Raw genomic sequence first — 21,977 nt, forward strand, 5'->3', positions numbered from 1 at the left:
CATCAACTCTCAGAAGCTGAGTTTTCCCAAATGTAAGCAGAGAGCAACCCAAGACTGTCCCTCGGGTGGCTGCAGAACAGAATTAATGACACCGCACATGGTGGGTTTGACATGGCACTTGGCAGAGTGAAGGCAGCCTGAACTGCATTATTCCTTAAGTGGGATTCTCTAAGACTCCACAACAGACAAGTGGGTCGGTGGAACACGCAGGAAGAAGAAATGAGAGGCTGAGGTAAGGCCAGGGGGTCTAAACCCAGAAAACATGACACGGAGGGTCACGGTTCACAGAGTTCAGGGCTGCTATTTGCCCCTGAAGGGTCTTAAAAGGAAACACTCTCTAATAGGGAATCTTATAAAATGTTGGCTCATAAACAACCCAGGCTTAGGTCACCTGGCAGAAGACAGGGACCCTCAGGACAGTATCCTGGGGGAACAGACCCTGTAAGTCAGGGGGCCTGGACTTCGCTGACCCTAACCCTCCTCCTGGTGAGTGATGGAGCGATGATGTCACTTACCCCACACAGAAGGTACGGAGGTAGAACCATCTACCTCCCCTCCCCAACAGCGTTCTGTCAGTCCCAGCCTCCCTGAGAACCCTGAGGTGTCCTGACCACACACACTTCCTGACAGCGTGCACCCCTCAGGGAAAAGAATGGCGGGCCAAAGTGAGGCATGCCCTGAGCAGTCGACTGGGCCAAGGCTTAAAGAAGGAAGAGACAGGTCTAAAGGTGATGGCTGGTGGTGTTTTCTGTCCCCTTGTATTGATTCACTTTTGGGAGAAAACTTCTTGCCCACATTAGGGCTGTGTAGGAAGTCTTTGTCCATATGGCCAAGAACACCTGTTCATAGAAGCAACTCATCACCCATTCGTGTCTTCTCAGACTTGAATATGCCGTGTGTGTGTGTGTGTGTGTGTGTGTGTGTGTGTGTGTGTGTGTGTTGCTATACACCAACGCATCCTGAGACAGGCCATAGCTTTCAGTTCCCATTCTCTGTCACTGTCTTGGAGGTATGCATGGCATTCAGGGTCACATGCAAGGGTCCTTTGCATGACATTGTGTGCTGCCCAACTGCAGCCACCATGTTGACACGCGTCCTCTTAGGTCACTTAGCCCTCCTGTCTTGGCTGACCCATTCAACAAGAACAATAAGAAGAATGCGATCCAGGGAAAGGGACAGGGTGGGAACACCACTTGAATATTTACCAAGACACTGTCTTCTTCCCCTTTTAAAAACAGAAACGGAAGGAGCACAGCCCCTGTCGGGACACCTTACACTGGATGATGAGTCTGCGGTGCTCATCCCGAGAGTCCTCCATGGTGTACAGGGTCTGCTTGGTGATGCTACTCAGGTCCACATTCCTCCAGTCCTCCAGCATCTGGAACGTGATGTCTGCACTGTGGATCACCGTTCGAGATGCCTGAAATCCAACCCAACCAGCTAGTCACACATAGGCTGTCCAGTTAAAAGCCCTTCTCTCTGTTCCCCGTGTGCCTGCTGAGTGGGTGTGCCTAGAGCATTTTGTAAACTACCCTGAAATCCAGGAAAAATCAGTTTCAAGAAACAATACCATAGCTCAGAAGATTCAGAGAGGCAGTCTTTCTTCCCGGGGCTCGCTCCTCTCCCTGCTCTTTGTCTAGCAAGGAGACCTGGGCCAGGCCACACCCTGCTGTTGTTCCCAACCCCTTTTGGTCATGACCCCCCTGACAGTGGGATGAGGCATGAAGATCTGTCAGCCTCCTCATGTGAACTGGTAGGAAGGAGTTCTGTGTTTAATAACCCGTGTGCCTGTGGCACGAAGTTGACAGGACCACTCGGAAGAGCTGCTACAGAGATGAATCACGCTGGCGATTCTGAGCTTAACTGATACCCAGAAACTTCACAATGTATATTTTTCCTCACACAAATGTTATTACCATGCATTTTGCATTCTTATTCTTTGTTTTGATTTTTTTTAAATATAATTAGGATAGTGAAACTATTGTGAATAAGGAAGAGATATAGTCATAAGATGTGTGTGTGTGTGTGTGTGTGTGTGTGTGCGCCTTTTAAAACCATAACTTACCCAGCAAACCATTGTTAGTGAACTGAAATTTACAAGCTGGAACAATGCAAATAATGGAGCTATGTCTATGATTATTTCTTTAACTCATACATTTTAAAAATGTCTTTAAATTTTTTTCTGTAAACATTGAAAACATCACAGGCACCATCCTTGGTTGCTAAGGCTTGTGAACTTCCAGGTAAACATAATCATATCCAGGTGGAGGTAACTCCACCCCGGCCGTCCCCTGTCCAGGCACAGGTAAAACCCCACCGGAATAACTGCAGTACTCTCTCAAGGCCAGAGATACCCACGGTGTACGAGACGCTCAGACTGGATATTTGAACACGTCAGCCTCTGATGTCGGGTGGATGTGCTGAATTCAAGCACACCTGGGTCAGACCTCAGCTTTGCTGTTTGTGGCCTGTGCCACACACCCTGGTCTCATGGTCTGTGAAATGGACAGACAGTGGGACCTGCCTCTGATATGCCTCCTGGTGGCTCGAAAGTATGGTGCATAGACTGGAAGCCAGGCTCTACGTCAGTGGCTATAGTTGTGGAGGTTGGCTTGCTCTGCACTGACTGGGTAGACACCTCAGAGCCTTTGTCCGTTGTGTTCCCACAGACTGGAATATTCTTCTCCCACCGTGCCCCAACATCCCTGCGGTCCTGATGCTTCAGCCTCAATGTGACTGACACCCTTTTTATCTCAGTTAAATACTTGATATTCCAAACCTTTTCCCTATAACATGTTTGTTTATTGACTGGTTGACTGGTTGACTGGTTGATTGATTGACTGACTTGTTTTCCTGACGAAGGTAGGTACCACTAAGCATAGTATCTGACTTATGACAGGCTCTCAAAAGAGTTTATGAGCTGAGTGGCTGAGCTATGAAAGTCAAGTTGCCTGCCTGATTAGTGGATCAGAGAGAGCCTGGCTGTATAGAAGAGCCTTCGGTTGACTTTAATTTGACTTGCTCTGTGTATGTATTTAGGAATGGTCCTTGGTTTATTAACTCAAATGTACCACAGTGTATCGTTTCTAGAATTAACACCAGTCCAGAGTTCTGGTTGGTCCAGAAATGTGTCTGGGAGCTGTCCAGAGAGGTTGGAAAGGTGGTGTCTGCTGACTGAATTACATACTCTGCATGCGCATGGTGGAGTGTGTTTGTGGCTATGTGTAGAAGTATATACATGAATAAACACACACACTTGTCATACATGAGTGTAGGTATGGGAGTCAATGTCTACATGTGTATTGTGTGTGTGGGGGGGTGTAAAATCCATCCTAAAGTATCTGATTCCCAGAGGGAAACATCAAATAAATCACATGTATGTTGCCAAGTGGTTCTAAGCCTCCAAGCAAAGAGAGAGCAAGAGGGCCAGGCTGGCACATGGTCTGAAATATAGGATGAGAAGTGCCTCTTGGTTTTCCTAATCATCATCCTCTTCCCTGAGTTCTAGCCATCTGTCAGACTGCCCCATCTCCAGAACAATGCCTTTGTCACAGCTACCCCAATCTAGAAGGGGTTCCCTCTGTTCCCAAACCATGTGCCTTCTTTGGCAGGTACAGAGCAAGACCAGTGAGGATTCCAAGGGGACATCTTCCTGGAACCACTTTCAATTAGAACCCCTCCCTCCCATAACCAGGAGTCTCCCAAGAGCCAGAGGGCACTTTATAGGAGTAGTTGCCAATCTGACCATGTAAAGGCAGTTGAAATGGGTGAGTGAAGCAGATCAACTCTGACAGAGAATTGGGAATGAGGAGGAATAGCCCTTCATGCTGAGTGCTGACTGCCGCCCAGGTTACATACTGCTCTGGGCATGTTTCTGCTTCTCGAAGGGTTCTTATGTGTAATTAGGGTGTTCAGGTGCCACACTAAGCGGGGACAATTGGCATCTACTGGGGAGAGGCCAAAGGTGCTGCACCCCTAAGTGTCAATAGTAGTTGACAAACCCAGGAATTTATTTCAAGAAAACACAAATTTGAGGTCCCAGATCATGTCTGAAAGGTACAGGGGCAATGGATGTTAGAAATGGTTGTGTAAAAAGTTACACCTTTAGCCTTGGACTGAGGTTTTTAGTTTCTTATGTATAGAGACTAAGCAGAGAGAGCTCCGACACACGACTGGATTATACCACAGGATGTTGTCCTTATGGACGTAGCCTTGGTCCTACCTGGCACAGATGGTTCAGCGATGTTTGCCTTCTCAGGATTTGGGAAAACCTCCTTGATACTGCAACAAGAAAACAGGAAGCTAGCAACACTGGCGTGCTTGGTATTCCAACCTCAGATTTCCCTGGGAGCAGATTTCAAACAGTAGCTCTCATTTTCTAACTCTGTCTCCTCGCTCCTTCTCTGTTTTCAGGGACTTACTGGCTCACTCCTGCTCCTGCCTCTTGTCCTGTGTTTCGGCTCCAGCAACCATTTCCTAATGATGCTTTTTGGGGTACAGATTTCAGAGTCATGCACAAGCCACGCTCGCAGGTGTGAGAAATGGTGGCATCAATCAACCGTGAGTAAAAGCAATTATTCACTTGTCTTTCATTTTGCTAATTGCAAGTTCAACCACCGCTTCCCAGATAATCACAGGAATCAAACGAAAGCTTTGAAGAACCCCCCTTTAGAGCTCAAGTGTGTCCCTTCGGAAAGGTGACTGACCGTGGTGCTGTATGGTAGGGCTTCTCCTAAGGTGGCACCTGGACTACCCTGCAAAGGAGCTTGGCTCTTAGCATCTGTCATTTTGCCCAGTGGCCTCCTGAATCTGTTTTGATTTAGGAAAGGCTGTGTTTGCCTATCTGCTGTAATAGTCTGATTATTTAAAGCGAAGGTAACTGTATTTTTTTTTTTTTTTAAGACATGTGCCTGTTCGTGGTCATCATTCTTCCAGTCTCACACGGGTGGGAGGTATTTGCTTCCACTCTCTTGCACATTCGCCAACCCCCTCAGGCTCCCTGGGAAAGACCACTTCCTCCAAGTGTGCACAGGTGGAAGGCCCAACCCACCTCCTCTTGTGGCAGATGTTGAGCCGGCGTTGGTTTTTTTGTTTTGTTTTGTTTTGTCCGTGTAATTAAACCGAGCACGGGGCATTCTTCTCATTAATTTCTGAACTGGTCATGAAATAGCCAGAAAATTCTTTAGGCTTATTCTAATTTGTACCCAGAGCTGGCTTGGTTTATAAAATAGTGTGTGGGGTTGGTGTAATGGGGGTGGGGTCTGTGTGTGCAGGGTGGGGTGGGGGGAGATGAACTTCTAATTTTCCAGGCCGATCAATTGTTAATCCTGCTCCTTAATTACTTTTTCTTTAACTTTGTGATGTGGAATTTAGTGCTGGAGAGAAGAAAAGAACTGAGAGCCATGAAATAAAGCGGGCTTTATCAATAGGCGATGGGCACTGCGGGCGGCCTCAAAGTGAGTCTGAAAGGGTTTCTTTGCCTGTGGAGAAAGGGTAATTTGATCCTTCGTCTTCCCCACTGGCAGTTGTTTAAGGAGAAGACTTGCGAGATGTATTCAAACGGGCCTTTAAGAAACATATTTTAAAACCTTGTTTTGCTAAAAAAAAAAAAAAAAAAACCAAAAAAACCCTCATCTCATCTTTGTTCAGTAGCAACAAATGTGTTATGCACTATGCACAGACCGTCAAGACAGGAAAACAGAACCAGGCTTCCTCAGGCTCAACTAAACGCTGGGCACAAGGCACTACTTGGCCAAGAGAAGATTCATGGCTCCAGCCCTTTTATAAGAAATATTAATTTGGCTTTCTAATTAGGCGGAGAATATGTGAGGTTCTTAGGCTAGTTACAGCCTTTTGTGGGCAGGAGCTTCAAGGAAATCTCAGAGCACTGACTTGGGTTTGTTTTGTGGGTCCAAATCAGTGGCTGTGTGGCTGTGTGGCTGTGTGGCTGTGTGGCTGTGTGGCTGTGTGGCTGTGTGGCTGTGTGGCTGTGTGGCTGTGTGGTTGGCTTTGCTATCAGACGGGGAGCCTGGGAGTAAATTCTGTCTTTGCTACTTAGCACCTCTCTAAGTGTGAGGCCCTTCTCTGTGCTGCTGGTGACAAACACTTTACAAGGACTAAATGAGTTTCCTCACATGGGAAACACTTAGCCTAATTCCGGGCACTTTGTAGGCGGAGTGTTGTTTTATCAGTGACTTACGAGAAAAGAGTGGCTTTGAACTGTTACCCTCACTTTCGGTTCTCCTCCCAAGCCCAATGCTTACATTCAAATTTGATGTTTCTCAGGTTTTCTGGGAGATCATGGAGAGCCACTTTCAGCCACTCGTCCAGCTGCTTGGCAAACTTTCGGATCACCTGAGTTAAGCTAGGGAGGGGAAGGGGGAGGAGGAGAGGGGAGAGGGAGAGGGAGAGGGAGAGGGAGAGAGAAGTTGTAAGAACACCCTGAGTTTCCAGAGGAATTTATTTCACATAATCCTCCTTTGGCTGCCACCAATAGATGCCACTGGTCAGAGCTGCCCAAGAGGCACAGCATGCAAGCCTGTGCCTTTGAAGATCTGGTCACTTCGGGAGAGAGGCTTATGGGTGCCAGAGCCAGTCTATGATAAACAGTGGTTGGTAAAAGCCAACAGGGTGGCATCCAGAATCCCATTTTGGGAAAGCCTTCTGTGAGGGGTGAGGATAATGGCCCCTGTCCTAAGACAGTTGTTTTGGAGCTGACCCCCCACCCCTCTCATGCTTCCTTCCAGTCTCGTCCACATTCCCAGCCTAGGAGATTCGTGTGCAGCATTTGGAGATGCTTGCCCACTCGGGCTAGCAAACGGATGTCTTCTGTGGGAGCTGGGAAGCAACAGCTCAGGAAACCCATCTTATTTTGCAATTATTTAAGTGTGTGTTCACGCTCATGTGTGTGCACACACATGCATAGGCATACTGTGACACATAGGTAGAAGCCAGAGGAGACTTGCCTGTGAGAGACTTTACTGGCTGAGCCTACTTTGCAGACCTAGCAACAGCTTAAGTTGGGGGGTGAAAAAAAGCCCCATTATGGATAGACCTTGAAACTAGAGTGTATTTTGGGGATGGAGAAAACAGAGAAAGCCTTAGACCCAAGAAGCAGCTAAGGGCAGTAGGATCCAGTGTGGAAACCCTAGGCACCATTTTCATGAAAACCATGTGCTCAGGGCCTCAGATCCACTTTCTTCCTGGGCATTATCAGACTCAAAGACCTCTCCGCATGGTGACTGTCCACACCACCCTGAGCCAGGACCAGCCACTTACTCTGCCCTGGCTCACCTGTCCTTCACCTGTCAGACCATGGCCCCCCCACCTCCATGGCTGCCCCTGACTTTCCTCTGCTCTCACCCACTCTTGTCTCTCAGGGACCAGTTAGTCCTAGCCCTCTCTACGACCCTCATTCCTCCAGGCCCCGCCCCCTCCCCATACAGACAGCATAAAGGACAGCATGGTTGCCGTCTTGCTGTCTGCACAAGCCATGTAGCTTCCCTAGCAGAATCAAGGAGGCACCTTCCTCTCGTCCCAAGGCTAACCCCTTCAGACTTTCTGACTTTACAGGGACACTGAATGACTGTCCCTTCCTAGTGAATTCAGCTCTCCCTCTGGGTGGGACCATTTCTGTAGTACTTTGATCACATTCAAGAATGACTCACTTTGCAAAAAGGAAACATCTTTTGTTATTTGAAAAAGAAAGGCAGGCTTCTAACTCCTCCTCCTGTCCCTAGACAGTCCCCTTGGGCTTATTACCTCTGATTGTTTGATTGACTGGTTGGTTGGTTTGATTTTGGTTTCTTGGGGTGGAGATGTTTTGTTGTTTTGTTGTTGTTATTGTTGTTTGAGATAGGGAGGGTCCCACCATGTAGCCCTGGCTACCCTGGAACTTGCAATGTAGACCAGGCTGGTCTTGAACTCAGAGACCCACCTGCCTCTGCCTCCTGAGTGCTGGACTAAGGGTGTGTGCCACACACAGCCTTCCTTCACGCTTCCTCTCGGGGTACATTGCCTTTCAGAGCTACTCCCCCCCCCCCTTCTCTCCTCCCCAGATCCTTGTGTGGCATCTGTCATTATTTTCTTTGTTCTGTGATTCTGATCATCCACCTTAATGAACTCTTTCCCACATGACTGTCCTTTGCTGTTCCCATTTTTCCCTTTCAGTTTTGATAGTTTATGTGTGTGGGTGTTCTGCATGCGTGTGTGTCTCTGTACCACATACATGCAATGCCTACAGAGGCCAGAACAAGGTATTGGAGTTACAGTGGGTTGTGAGCCAACATGTGGGTGCTAGGAATTGAACCCAGGTCCTGTGGAAGAGCAGCCAGGACTACTTAACTGCTGAGCCGTCTCTTCATCCCACGACCTGATGATTTTTAAATGTAATTCAGTACTGCATGACATCAGCAGTGTAATAAGTTGGTTTACTTATGTTCTACCAACCCCCACCCACCCCCCCTCACTAGATATAGAATTGCAGGGGGGCAGGTGCCTACTTTTTATGACTTTATTTCCCATGGCCATCAATACATACCTAATGAAAATGGGGTGAGCAGGGAAAACTTTAAAAATAGTAGAGGGGCAAGGGAGATGGCTCTGTGGGCAAAGGGCAAGTGGTATAAACACGAGGACCTGAGTGTGATCTCCAGAGCCCTACATAAAGCTGGATATGGTAGTGCACATCTGTAACCCCAGTGCTTCTGATGGGAGGTGGGGACAGAAGGACCCCTGGAAGCCTGTGGGATCGCCAGTCCATTGTACACAGCACTGAACAACAGGGAACCAACAGAGGTTGTCCATTGGACTCCACGTGCGTGCCGTGACACTCATACATGCTGCTCACATATGCATGCTCGTACACACACACACACACACACACACACACACACACACGTAAGTAAATAACTAGCTCTCGTTGTGTTGCCTGTATGCCGTGACCGCCACAGCGTCGTTCTTCTGCTCCATGGCCACTTCTTCAGCTACCCAGCTGCTTCGCTACCTTCTTCGTTCTCCTGTGTCCCATCCCCTAGGCAGCAAGCTCCAGTTAAGCAACAGAACCATGAGGTCGTCTGACTTTCGGGCTTGCCCATCGTGGTGGCAGCTGCTCCACTTGACCCTGTCCTTCTCTGAGAAGATCCTGGCTTTCCTCAGCATCAGTGGACACTTCTTTTAGCTTCTCCTTGGCCAGAGCTTGGTGCCCTCTACCTGACCATTACAGCTCCAGTTCCAGAGGATTGGAGCCCTCTTCTGAATTCTTCTTCATACTTACATGGGCAGGCACCAAGTGCACACGCACACACATACACAGTGCATATACATTCAGGCAAAACACTCAGACACATTAAGTAAGTAAATAAATAAATAAAACCATATCATATCATATCATCATATATCATATCATATTGCTCTTCTGTAATTTATCCATGCCCACAGGCCAGTTGCTACTTACACTGAACATATTGCCAGCACAGAGGTCTGCAGAATGCCAAGCCTACTGTGGATCGGAAGCCCTGCTCACAGGTCTCAAAGGAAGTATGTCCCAAATACAACCTTGTCTTCCCCCTCAGACCCATGCCTTTTCTGGTATTTCCTATTTCAGGATAAAATTCTACTTTCCATGAAGTCTTGTTTTTGAAGGACTTCAAATTCTTTACTATTCTTTTTAATCTGAGGGCTTGCTGTACACACTTGAGCACCAGCGCCCCTGGAGGCTGGTGACATCGGAGCCACAGGAGTTGGGGTTACATGGCGCTTGGTGGTGCTGAGACCCCAGCTCAGGTCCTCTGAGAAAGCAGGAGGCACTCAGCTCTTACACCACCTCTTCAGCCCTGAAGCTCTGTTTGTTATGAAATGTTTCAAACAGACCCCAGGTTAGGAAAATAAGAAAAACCTCCAAGTACTAACTCAAACCAGCTTCAACAAGAATCAACCCTTCATCAGCTTAATTTACTACCTGCCTCTTTTCTGGGACCTTTTAGCAAATCCATGACCATTATTTACCCCTAAGAACTTACTGTGCAAATTTCACAAGGTTTAAATATGTGTGTCTATGTATACATTCACACATATGCGTTTATTTACAATCTCCAGGTCCTTAGGACAACTGACATAATGAATTGTAATTCCTTGTGGCATGTAAAGTTCAGCAGGCATTCCAATTTTCCAGTTCTCTTAAAGGCATCCATTAGTTTATTCGAATTAATGATATGCACATCGCATGTAAGACATAACATCCAATCTCCCAGGCTTCCTCGATTCAGTTGTGAGCCTCTCATCTCTTGGCATCCCGTGACGGGTTCTGGGGGATATTCCACACTGCTGTGATTGATTTCTCCCTTGTAGTGTTGTTTATTCTGTTCATCTCTCCTGTGTGCTTCCTGCAAGGACTTCAGGCTTAATCCAGTGTGGCCACACTTTTCTGTTTAGTCCAGGAAACCTTGGAAGTGACCCCAACGGTGAGTGCATCGACCAGGAAGCTGCCCATGGCTCAGCGTCCGTCTGTTAGTGTGTCCGTTAGATGTGCCACCATAGACTCTTGTCCTTTTTAGCAAGGGCTGCAGATTTGTACCTCCAAATGACGTCCCAAGTGCATCCCATATACTCCCTTTTCTTCCAGCTCAGTTGGCCTCGGTCTCTCACCTGGGCTCCAACATTTACTTCCCAAGGGCACCTTGCTGCTTACTGTCTACCTCCATCTCAGCACAAGGTGAAGGGACCATTTCCCTCAGATATTCATGGTGCTGATTCCGTCACCCTTAGGTTAGAAGTCCTCATTGCCTTCCTCTGTCCTGAGGATGAAACCCCAAATCCTCACCCTGGTCCTCAAGGCACACACACACTCTCTGGCCCCACTTGCTCTGCCTTGAGTCCCATCGGCCTCTGCCCAGTTAGTCCCTTCCACCCACGACCTTTGACCTTCAAGTGCTTTGCACCAGGAACATCTCCTCTCCAAATCCTGGGCTCAGTTCCTCCTCATCCCTCTCATCTCAGACTGGTTGTTACTTCTGTAAGAAAACTATCCCTGAAGCCTCCAAGATAAGGTGAAAATCTACAGTTCCTTTTTTGGGGGAGGCCCTGTGGTTGTGATGGACAGGTTGTTCTGTAATGGCTTATGTACTCATGGGATCAATGCGCATCTTTCACTACACCTTACGCTCTGGGGGCAGAGGTCAAGGGCTTATCACTTTATCCTCAGCACCAGACAGAGTCGGATTCGAGAAGTGTTTGTTAGATGTAATGAATAAGTAAACATCTCTCAGTCCTCAGGCAGTCTTCACAAGGCCCTGCCCAGGCTCCCCCTCCCTCTGTCCAGTGATCTCTACTTGTAGCTGCTCGCACACAGTCCCTGGCAGCACTGCGCCCTTCATGTTTTTCTAGCACCCCAAGCCCTTGCCCACGTTGCTCACAGTCATCCCTCTACCCTACACTCTTGCCCTAGATAATGGCACAGCTCTCCTCCCCTTCCAACTGCGGATCACCTTGACTGCGGTATTTCAAGTCACTGGTCTCTCCCTATCATGAGATCCCTGTGCCGTCTCAACACTCAATCCTACCATGTGACAGAAAACAAAAACCACTCTGGCTTCTGGAATGAAAACTAGGTGCTGTTGGGATGGAACAGGTATCACTCTGGACATTGTCATAAAACGGGCATGAGCGAGGCCTGGCCAAGAGCAGGAGCAGGTTTGGTGAACTCAAGTCGGGTGAGTGTATCCTAGAGGCAGAGACAGCAGTCGTTCCCGAGGAGTGGAGGTGTGTGGCTGAGGGGGAAACTGGGTCTTCCTGAAGGAATGTGGAGCCAGGCAGCTTGCCTTGCCAGGGCCTGGCCCACAGAGGTGCCTCCTTAGCTCTGAAGGGAGGACAAACCCCAGGCATTTGGGGTGTCATAAAGGCAAGCCCACACGGCTTGTCACCCACAGACTGGGGCTGGATTCTAAGTGGGACAACTTCTCAGAATCCATGGCTGCTCTCCACGGAGGGCCAGGCTTTAAAGAAGCGCTGGGTGGCTGCCCAGTGGCAGGGAGGGCAGCCTGCCATCCTCCAAGCATGTACTGCTGTCTCTGGCATGCAGCCGGAGCTGGGAGCTGGCCTTTGTCTGCAGTCAGAGGGACCGCAGCAACACTGTGGAAGGGACCTCTTGCTTCAGGCAATTGTTTGCTTTTATTAAGCTGGGGGTGGGGGTGGGGGAAGTATGGAGGGATTCAGTCCAGAAAAGTGTTCTATTTGGGGTTTAGAGTCTTTTAAAACATTTCTCTCTCCCTCTTTCCCTCTCTTCTTCCCCTTCTGCCTCTGTGTGTGCCTCTCTGTGTGTGTATTTGTGTCTCTGTGTGTGCCTGTGTGTGTGTGTCTGTGTGTGTGTGTGCCTGTGTTTGTGTGACTGTGTGTGTGTTTGTGTGACGGTGTGCATGCCTGTGCTGTGTGGGCACACTCATGTGCCATGGTATACATACTGACGTCAGAGGGAAAGCTCAGGTGTCAGTGTCTGTCTTATTTGTCACCTCACACTAGGCCAGCTGGCCCACAACTTCCAGAGACACTGCTGTTGCTGCCTTCAGTTCCTTTACGGGCACTGGGATTGCAGGCACTTGGGCGACTGACTGCATCCAGTTTTAAATGGTGCTGGGCCTCTAAACTTAGGGCATAGGGCTGCAGAGTAAGCGCCTGACCCAGTGACCCAGCCCTCTATTCCTGTGTCTGTAGTTCTTTAGGAGTTATCTAAACACTGTGTCTGCTTCCCCGTGGTGTCCATGAGGAGGCAAGAAACTACCTACCAACCCCTGGCCACATGGTTACGAAATGCTTCTTCAAGTGTCTGCTAAGGCTCTTCTTGAATCTTCTATGGTTGTGGGGCTCACCTTCCATGGCCCCTTCCTCCCCGCCTCACTCCCTAGGCTGGGAGTGGGGCTCCAGCAACACTCCTGTATGGATGGATCTGACAATTGCAGGTCCCAGCCCTTCTCCTGCATCTCCCTCCACCCAGAACTTGCACCCTGACACTACTCCAACTCTCTCAGGTCCCTGGGTCCCCCGCCAGCTCTGATGTTGTTGTTACAACAGCAAAGAGGTGATAAGCGTAGGCACCTGCTAATGAGGGTGCGGAGCAGGCACTAAACATTTCACACATACTTTCTGGTTTCATCTTCACCTCACACTGGGAAGCAGAGACCCTTATTAATCCTTCCAGGGAAGTGAGAACCGAAGCTGAAGCTCGGAGTTAGGGCATGCTGGGAGAGGCAGGAGCCAAAGTTCCAGGCTAGCTCTGCTTGACTTCTGACTGCCCCATGGCCTCATACTTCACCAGCCCTAATGCCTCTGACTTTCATTTATCATCTCTGACCTTGGTCCTTGGTCTTTGGACTTTTTGTTATCCCTTTGCCGATCTAACACACACACATACACACATGCACACACACATACACACATTCACCCACAAACACATACACACATACATGCACACACATTAATACACATACATGTATGCACACACATATACACACACACCTTCTTTTGTACCTTCTTTCCTTCTTTTGCTATATCAGCTGATAATAGTGTCAGTAGTTCTGCCACAATCACCTGGAAGAGGTGAGCAAAACAACTGTGAGGCTGACATACCTTTCTTGTAACTAAATGTGCCCAATGTCCATTCCCCTCAGCTGTGGTTGGAATGAGAAGGAAGGCCTGAGCCAGCAAGCAGGAAGCTGAACCTCACCCTGGCCTGGCCTATGAGCGACAGCCTGGCCTATGAGTGACAGTTTCTGTTTCCAACCCAATCAAGCCTTGAGTACTCAGGCAAGTTGAGAAAAAAAATGAATATATAATACCAAAAAGTCGGCCAGCCGTCAGATGGACCCTGATCTTTGATGTGATTCTGCCTCTTAGTTTAATGAGAAAGAACCGAATCTGTAAGTCTGAGATCATACCAGCGGTAGTCTGTGATTTTATTTTAAAGTTTCCAAAGGTTTATTGTAAACTTGGTGCAGCAAGCATGATTTGAGATTTGTTTGTTTGTTTGTCTGAGACAACGTAGCCCTGGCTGGTCTGGAACTCACTCTGTAGTTCAGAGTTGACCTGGAACTCACAGAGTTCCTCCTGTCTCTGGTTCCTGAATGCTGGGATTAGAGGCTCCACCACACCCAATTGTGTTGTAAATAGTTAATGCTGTCCCAGGGCCAAGTGCCATGGCTAGCACATTATAGCGACTGATAAACAGTAGTTCGGTGAATGAATGAATGAACTCTGGCTATTTTAGTTGTCATGAAGGCAGAAGGTCATCTCAGCTCTTAAGCGTCACCTGCCACCTCTGTAGAGAGAAACCTATCGCCAACAGGAAAGCAAGGATTAACACACTAAGGCTCAAGCATCTGTAGAAGTTACACAGGGACGGCCTAGGGCTGAGGCAGAAAGACTGGGAGAGAAAGGGAAGCACAAGCAGGCCTTTAAACTAAGCGCACAATATTCCAGAAGAATTTGAACCTAGAGTTACATCGAAGGTAACCATAGCAACTGCAAAGCCCAAGCCCAGAAAACTCCTGAACAGAGGGAGTCAACTCCTCCCAGTGACAGCTTAGGAGAAGTGGTCCATGCCCACTTCCAGACATAAATCCCAACGACCTCAGTGTCTACTGTTCTAAACTCTCTTTGACCGTCAATCAGGAATTATAAAGTTAGCAAATGGGTGAAGAGCTTGCCATTCAAACATGAAGACCTGAGTTTGAATCCCCAGGACCCATATTAAAGCCATGTGCAGTGACATTCATATGCAATCCTAGTACTGGGGGTGTGATTAAAGGGTCATTGGGGTTTGCCCACTAGCTAGTCTGACTGAATTGGCAAGTCCCCTGTTTAAACAAGAGCCCTTATCTCAAACAATAAGGTGAGAGTTGTTGAGAAAAATAGCCAACACCAACCTCTGGCTTGCACATGCATGTGCCCACACACAGACACATACATAAAAAAGATCGTAAGATTTAAAAAAGTCAAGAAAATGAGCCTCTAAAGAGATAAAACAGTCAATATAACCAGACAACAAAACAGACCTTAAAATAACTGTAAGATGATTAATACTGATACAGCTCTCACAGGAGAGGTGAACAGTACACATGAAAAGATGAGAAACTTCAGTGGAATATAAGAATTATTTTATAATGTGAGGCAGGAGCCAAGATAGCTCAACAGGTAAAGGTGTTTACTGCAAAAGCCTTGTGACCTGAGTTCAACCTCCAGACCACACATTAAAATTGGAAGGAGAGAAGTTGCATTCTCCTCCATGCCTATGCAAAGCACACAAGTACATACAATAATTAATAGTAAGAATAAATGTAAGAAATTAAAGAATCATATGAAAACGAAATCAAGGTATGGTAACATTGGTTGCCAAGTTAAGAATCCATGGACTTGAGGATATTTTAATAAAAATTAACCAATCTAAACTCAAATATGAAAATGAAAACAAGAAAGACTCCCATATTAAGAGGTGTGTGTGGGGGGGGAGTGGGAGGCTGGAGAGATGGCTCAGCGGAAGAGCAGTGATGTGACTGCTCTTCTGAAGGTCCTGAGTTCAAATCCCAGCAACCACATGGTGGCTCGCAACTACATATAATAAATAAATAAGTCTTTAAGAAAAAAAAAAAAAAGAGTTGTGGGAAGGGCTTGATAGTTGGTTCAAAGGTTAAGAGCACTGACTGCTCTTCCAGAGGTCCTGAGTTCAATTCTCATCAACCACATGGTGGCTCACAGCCATCTGTAATGGGATCTGATACCCTCTTCTGGTGTGTCTGAAGACAGTGACAATGTACTAATATAAATGAAATAAATAAATAATTCTTTGAAAGGAGTTATGGGATACTGTCAGATGGGCTGACACACTCACAATTGAAATTCCAGGAGAAAAAGAAGAAAATAGAGACAATAATATCTAGGAGTTTCCCCCAAAGTAATGAAATTACAGTTTAACACAGATCCGAGAAGCTCCAAAACTTAGACAGGATAGAAAGAAGCACAAATATTGTAGTCTAAGACACGTGCATGAATTTTTAAAATACTAAAAAGAGAAGAAAAGATACAAAACCTTGTCAAGATGGGCAGTGGTGGCACACGCCTTTAATCCCAGCACTTGGGAGGCAGAGGCCGGTGGATTTCTGAGTTCGAGGCCAGCCTGGTCTACAGAGTGAGTTCCAGGACAGCCAGGAATATACAGAGAAACCCTGTCTCGAATAACCAAAAAAATAAAAAACCAAACAAAACAAAACCCCTTGTCAATCTGTGAGGTGGGGATGTGGACAAAATGCCTTCTATGGAAGCTTGGGCCTGAGTTTGGATCCTAGTAGCCAAAAGCAAAGGGGCTTCCCTCTCTTAGCCCAGAGCTTGGAATACAGAGATGAGGATTGCTGGGGCTTACTGGTCAACCAGGATAGCCATAACAAGTGGGCCCTAAGTTCAGTGAGAGACACTGTCCCAAAACCTAAGGTAGCAAGTGACTGAAGAAGACACCCGAGGTTGACCCCCAGCCTCTATGTGCACATATATGTGTGTAGGGGTAAATTTTCATTTATAACAAAATGAATGTGTTTGCGCTTACAGAGCTGAAAGTTGTTAGTTGTTATGGTGAGGGGATGTTGCAGCAGGAGGCAGAAGCTGGGGCAGGATGCTGAGTGTTCACATCCTGTATCACAAGCACAAAGCAGAGGGAGCAAACTGCAAGGTCTCAAAAAGCCCATTTCCCGTGACATACTTCCTCTAACAACGGCATACCTCATGAGCCTCCCAAAATAGCACTACTAGCTGGGACCAAGTGTTCAAATACATGATCCATACCCTCACACATATGTGCACAGTACATGTAGTGCACATACAACTTGTCAATCCAGCATTGAACCCAGTGAGAAAACTTCTCAGCTGCGAAGGAGAAATATTTACACACACACACACACACACGCACACACACGCACGCACACACACGAGAGAGAGAGAGAGAGAGAGAGAGAGAGAGAGAGAGAGAGAGAGAGAGAGACCCTGAAGGAAGTTATCACCACTAGACCTGTAATACCAAAAGTATAAAGGAGATTACATAGACAGCATAAATTACCCATAGCACTCAGCAATCACAAGAATGGAGGTGGATATAAGACTGGCCACCATATATTCCATCAGTCTAAAAGAAAATTGTCAGAGGAAAAAGATTGTGTGTGTGTGTGTGTGTGTGTGTGTGTGTGTCCGTCCTTTTGAGACAGGATCTCCCTATTATGTATCCCTGGCTATCCTGGCACTCACCATAGTAAACTCAAACTCACAGAGATCCACCTGCCTCTGCCTCTGGAGTGCTAGGATTGAAGGCAGGTGCTACCACATCCAACTAGAATTCTTACACTAATTTAAAACAGGTATATACCAAAGCAACTACTGCTTTAAAAGAAAGAAAGAAAGAAAGAAAGAAAGAAAGAAAGAAAGAAAGAAAGAAAGAAAGAAAGAAAGAAAGAAAGAAAGAAAGAAAAAGATATATTAATAACAAACTAGTTGTGGGGATAAATAGAATGATAAAACATCCCCAAACCAGACACATGAAGACATTTTGGACAGAACCAATGAGGCTAAGACAATTAGCAAGAAGGACGGCTTGAATAACCATGTGTTCACACTAAATGTGAAGGCCTGGGGGGTGTGGGGGATAAACAACTTAGATAAACAAACACTTCAGATCCTACTCTGTGCTAGACTTAAGACCGATGTCTGAGCAGACTGAGAGTGAGCTGGAAAAGGCAGCATTCTTTAAAATGCTCTGGTACCCATGTTACAGCCAAAGCAAACTCTAAGAACTGTTACCAGGGACAACATCTACTGTGAATAACACAAATGTGACAATTTACATGTGTGTGATAAAAAAGGAATCAATTCCCCAGGCAGACAGAACATTCCAATTTAAACGTACTTAATTACAAATCTTCACAAACGAGTCTCAAAATGAAGCAAGAATGGACAGAAACTGACAAATTTATAATTCAAGTTGGAGATAGGAGTCAGTAAAACAAAGGAGAGAAAGTCATTAAGGGCAAGGAGAACATGAACACTGCTGTCAATCAATCTGGCCTAACAGATGATTACAGGACACATCACCGAGCCACACCTGAGGACATAGCATTTTTAGTACACACAGAACACTCACCAACATGCTCCACGTTACAGGCTACGAAACAGGCTTAAATAAACATAAAAGATGTGTTATCATGCAATGTGTACAATCTGACTACAGGAAAATTAAAATACAAGTTAATAACAGAATAGTATCTTGATAACCCCTAATGCTCAAAAGTCAAATATTTCATTCTTAAAATAATCTATTGATTAAAGAGAAAGTCATAGGGAAAAGTAGAAATATTTATAAGTTGAAATATGAAATCCACAACAAAACATTAGCAATTCAGATCTAGCAATACATTTTAAAACTGTGATGAAGTATATTTACTCTGAAGATGAAAGTCTGCTACAATATTTGAAAATAAAGCAATATGAAATCTACCTCATTTGAAGACTAAGGAGGAAAAAAACATAGTATGTGATCTTGAAACAAACTAAAACATCTAACAAAATTCAAAACACTTTTTTTTTGTTTTTTTGTTTTTCAAGACAGGGTTTCTCTGTATAACCCTGGCTGTCCTGGAACTCACTTTGTAGACCAGGCTGGCCTTGAACTCAGAAATCTGCCTGCCTCTGCCTCCCAAGTGCTGGGATTAAAGGCATGCGCCACCACACCCGGCTCAAAACACTTTCTTGATAAAAACTCTCAGCAAACCAGGAGTGGAAAAGAACTTTCTTGATGATCCCTCGAGACCTTTCATATCTTACTGTGAATGCTACATACGTTCCTTTTGAGACCTGGGAAAATGTGGTGGCATCCGCTGTGATCTAGAGGTCCTGGCCAGTGTAATAGCATTATAGATGAAAGGGGTATAGAGATTGGACATCAAGAAACAAAATGCTCTCAAACCCTAGATTATACATTAATACCCACAAGAAGCCCCCATAGAAGCTACCATAAAAGCTATTAGAATAATTTAATAACATCTCATGACAAAAGATTCACACACAAACTACATAAAGTAGTAATGAATGGTTAGAGACCAAAGAAGTACTGTAGAGAATCCACATAAAATAAGAAATATAATCCATGTTCATAGATTAGAATCAATACTAGTAAGATGTTGCTTATTTCTAGCTTTATTTATAAACTCATGACAATCTTAATCAAAATCCTACAGGACTTTAAAAAGATCATGCAAGTGTTATCTGCCACAGCAAAGGAACGATGTTGAAAAAGAATGACAAGTCAGGTCTCCTATCACTTGCTTTGGGATTACTATAAAACCAGTTATAGCCAAGGCACTGTGGTGTCAGTGGAGGCTGGCCACACAGAGGACTGGGAGATCACCGAGAGGCTGGGAGTGCGTCTACACATGTAAGGCCAACTTTCTACAAAGCAACAGGGGAACAGAAAACGTCCAGCCTTATAAACGGACGGTGTCAGAATACTTGGCCATCATCTTTAAAATCCAAAAATAAAAACTTGAGCCCTGTATATCATATTACAAAACTGAAAATCAAAACTCAGGTTTAGCAGTGCCTTCTAGGAGTCACGGCTCTGTAAGAGGCTGAAGCAAGAACTGGAACCTGAGACGGAGCAGGTAATGCAGTGGTAGAAGACTTGCTTAGCATTTCTCCTGGCTTCGGTCTCCAGCAATGCACGCACACACACACACACACATATTCACATGCACTCTCACACACTCATTCACACATATACACACATGTATACTCATACACACTTCACACATATACACTTATGTACGTTCATACTAGTACACACACATGCACATGTACTCATATACATACTCATACATGCATATGTGTACATACATGCATTCGCGTGCACACACACACACACACACACCCCTCTGTAAGAATCCAGAGGAGTCTGTGCCTTGAAAACAGGGGTTCTGTTGAGTGTCGGTGCAGCATTCACAAACTGTCCATATGCCAGACAACAGAAGTGTTAGTGGACTCTTGAGAAGAAATGCTTCAAGCAACAAATAATACAAATCAGGGTGTATAACAATAGCTTCCAACACTCAGAAAGTTTTTAATGTTCTTTTTAAACTTATCATGGCAGAGGGACTTCAGAGGGGAATCATAAAATAGGTAGGAAATAATAATATTAAAATACTGCATACCAAACTCTATGGAATGGAGCTAAAATAGTGTTAGGAAGCAATGCTCAGCCTGCTGGGGTCCTGAGTTTGTTCTCTAGCAGCATATAAAGCGGGGCATGGCTGTGGACGTTTGCAATCCCAGCAGTCAGGAGGTGGAAGCAGAGGATCAGAAGCCCGGGGTCTTCCTTGGCTACACAGTAAATTTGAGGCCAGCCTGGACTACTTGAGCCCTGTTCCATAACTTGATTAGCTTAATAACTAAATAAACCAGGAGCCTTCTAGGAATTTCTCCTATACATACATTCCACGTGGCAAAACATACGCTCACTCAGAACTGGTAAAGGTGACTTTATTGGGAGTAAAGGATCTTTCTGTCTAGGTGTGATTATGGCTTTCCAGTTGAGGACACCCTGGATTAGCCAAGTGGGCTCCAACTCATAGCTGTCCCAGTGAGAGGCAAGCAAGACAAAGATATGGGGCAGAAGATGCTGAATTGGTGGGAGCAGAGATTCCAGCTGCATGCTGAGGGACAACAGGGACTGCTGGAAACCACTGAGACCAGCAGAGGGGCCTGGGACAGACAGACACCATCTGCCAGCACTTTGACTTGGCACATCCAGCTTAATTACAAGAGAAACTCAGGAAGGTGTGGCCAGGAAAAGAAGAACCCAAAGGGTAGAGTGAGCCTGTTAAGGCTTACTCTAAACTACCCATTTTGTGATAATTTATAACAGCAGACACAGGAAACGTATACACGTTACCATGTCACCCCCACAGCACCCCTTGTAGTCAGTTAGACAGGAAATCCCAAGAGAATCACTAAAATTCAATATGGCAGAAGCCCACATTGTTACAAAAAAAATTATGAGCATGTAGGGAACACCCCCCAGAAACAAATGCTCCTGGAAGTGGGAGGTCTTATTTACAAGAGACAGTTGAGAAAGGGGTGGACACACAGAGAAGGGGAGACCATCACACACTGGGATGACCTGGAAGGGCAAGGGAGCAGGGTCCTGGGAAGACACAGCTGTCCAGAGAGACTGCCCCCTCCTTCACTGTCTTTCAGGCAGCATGGAGTGTGGTGGAGACCGCAGAGAACCTGCTCAGCGGAAGCACAAGGGGCAGCGGGTTTGTGTGAGGAGAGGAAGGCACGGAAAAGAAGGCACAGCGGCAGCACTTCAGTAAGTAAGAAAAGCCGTGTTCTGTGTCCCAGTGACACGTGAACAGCACGAGATGCCTGCCAAGGAATTGGTTGTACCATTTCGCTGCGTACCATTCCCTACCTTGGGAAGTTGTAATCATTTTCAGAGTAGAAGCATTTTATTTGCATTCACAGCTTACAGCCTTTAGTTTTGAAAAGCCTTTTGTTGATCTTTACAAAGGCCCTGTTTACTACAGTAACAGTAAGACAAAACAAAACAAAACAAAACAAAAAAAACCCAAGTACTATTGAGTGCCTGGACTCTTCCCAAAGGGAGGTGGACACCCAGCTGACTCACCTGTCCGGCAACGCCTGCAGCACCGTGGGCATCAACACACCGGAGATGGCTTTGTAGAGAATGGAGTCACACACGCCCACGATGTTCACCACCGTAGATGAGCCTAGCACGGGTAGCATGTGGGGCGGCATCCCTTGCCAAAAGTGCAGAAGGAAACTTTGAACCTGCATTGACCCACAGAGAGAAGGGGGTTCAGACAAAGCCGTCCCTACGGAACCTTGCATCTCCACCCTCCCCAGCACGGGCAGCACAGCAGCGCCTTCCTCTACTCCCC

General features: G+C 46.3%; 1 protein-coding gene across 2 annotated transcripts in view; it reads right to left on the bottom strand.

Moving 5' to 3' along the window:
• The window catches only part of Rfx4 (regulatory factor X4), a 155,140-nt gene that overhangs the window by 42,413 nt on the left and 90,750 nt on the right, over positions 1 to 21,977 (bottom strand). For both annotated transcript variants that reach the window (XM_021205782.2, XM_021205780.2), the window contains exons 8-11: positions 21,704 to 21,867; positions 6,264 to 6,364; positions 4,223 to 4,281; positions 1,276 to 1,420 (exon numbers count right to left, since the gene is read on the bottom strand). In XM_021205782.2, the coding sequence (XP_021061441.1) occupies positions 1,276 to 1,420; positions 4,223 to 4,281; positions 6,264 to 6,364; positions 21,704 to 21,867 (469 nt within the window). The remainder of the gene's footprint in view (positions 1 to 1,275; positions 1,421 to 4,222; positions 4,282 to 6,263; positions 6,365 to 21,703; positions 21,868 to 21,977) is intronic.

Source organism: Mus pahari, chromosome 9 (assembly GCF_900095145.1).
Source record: "Mus pahari chromosome 9, PAHARI_EIJ_v1.1, whole genome shotgun sequence".
NCBI lineage: Eukaryota > Metazoa > Chordata > Mammalia > Rodentia > Muridae > Mus > Mus pahari.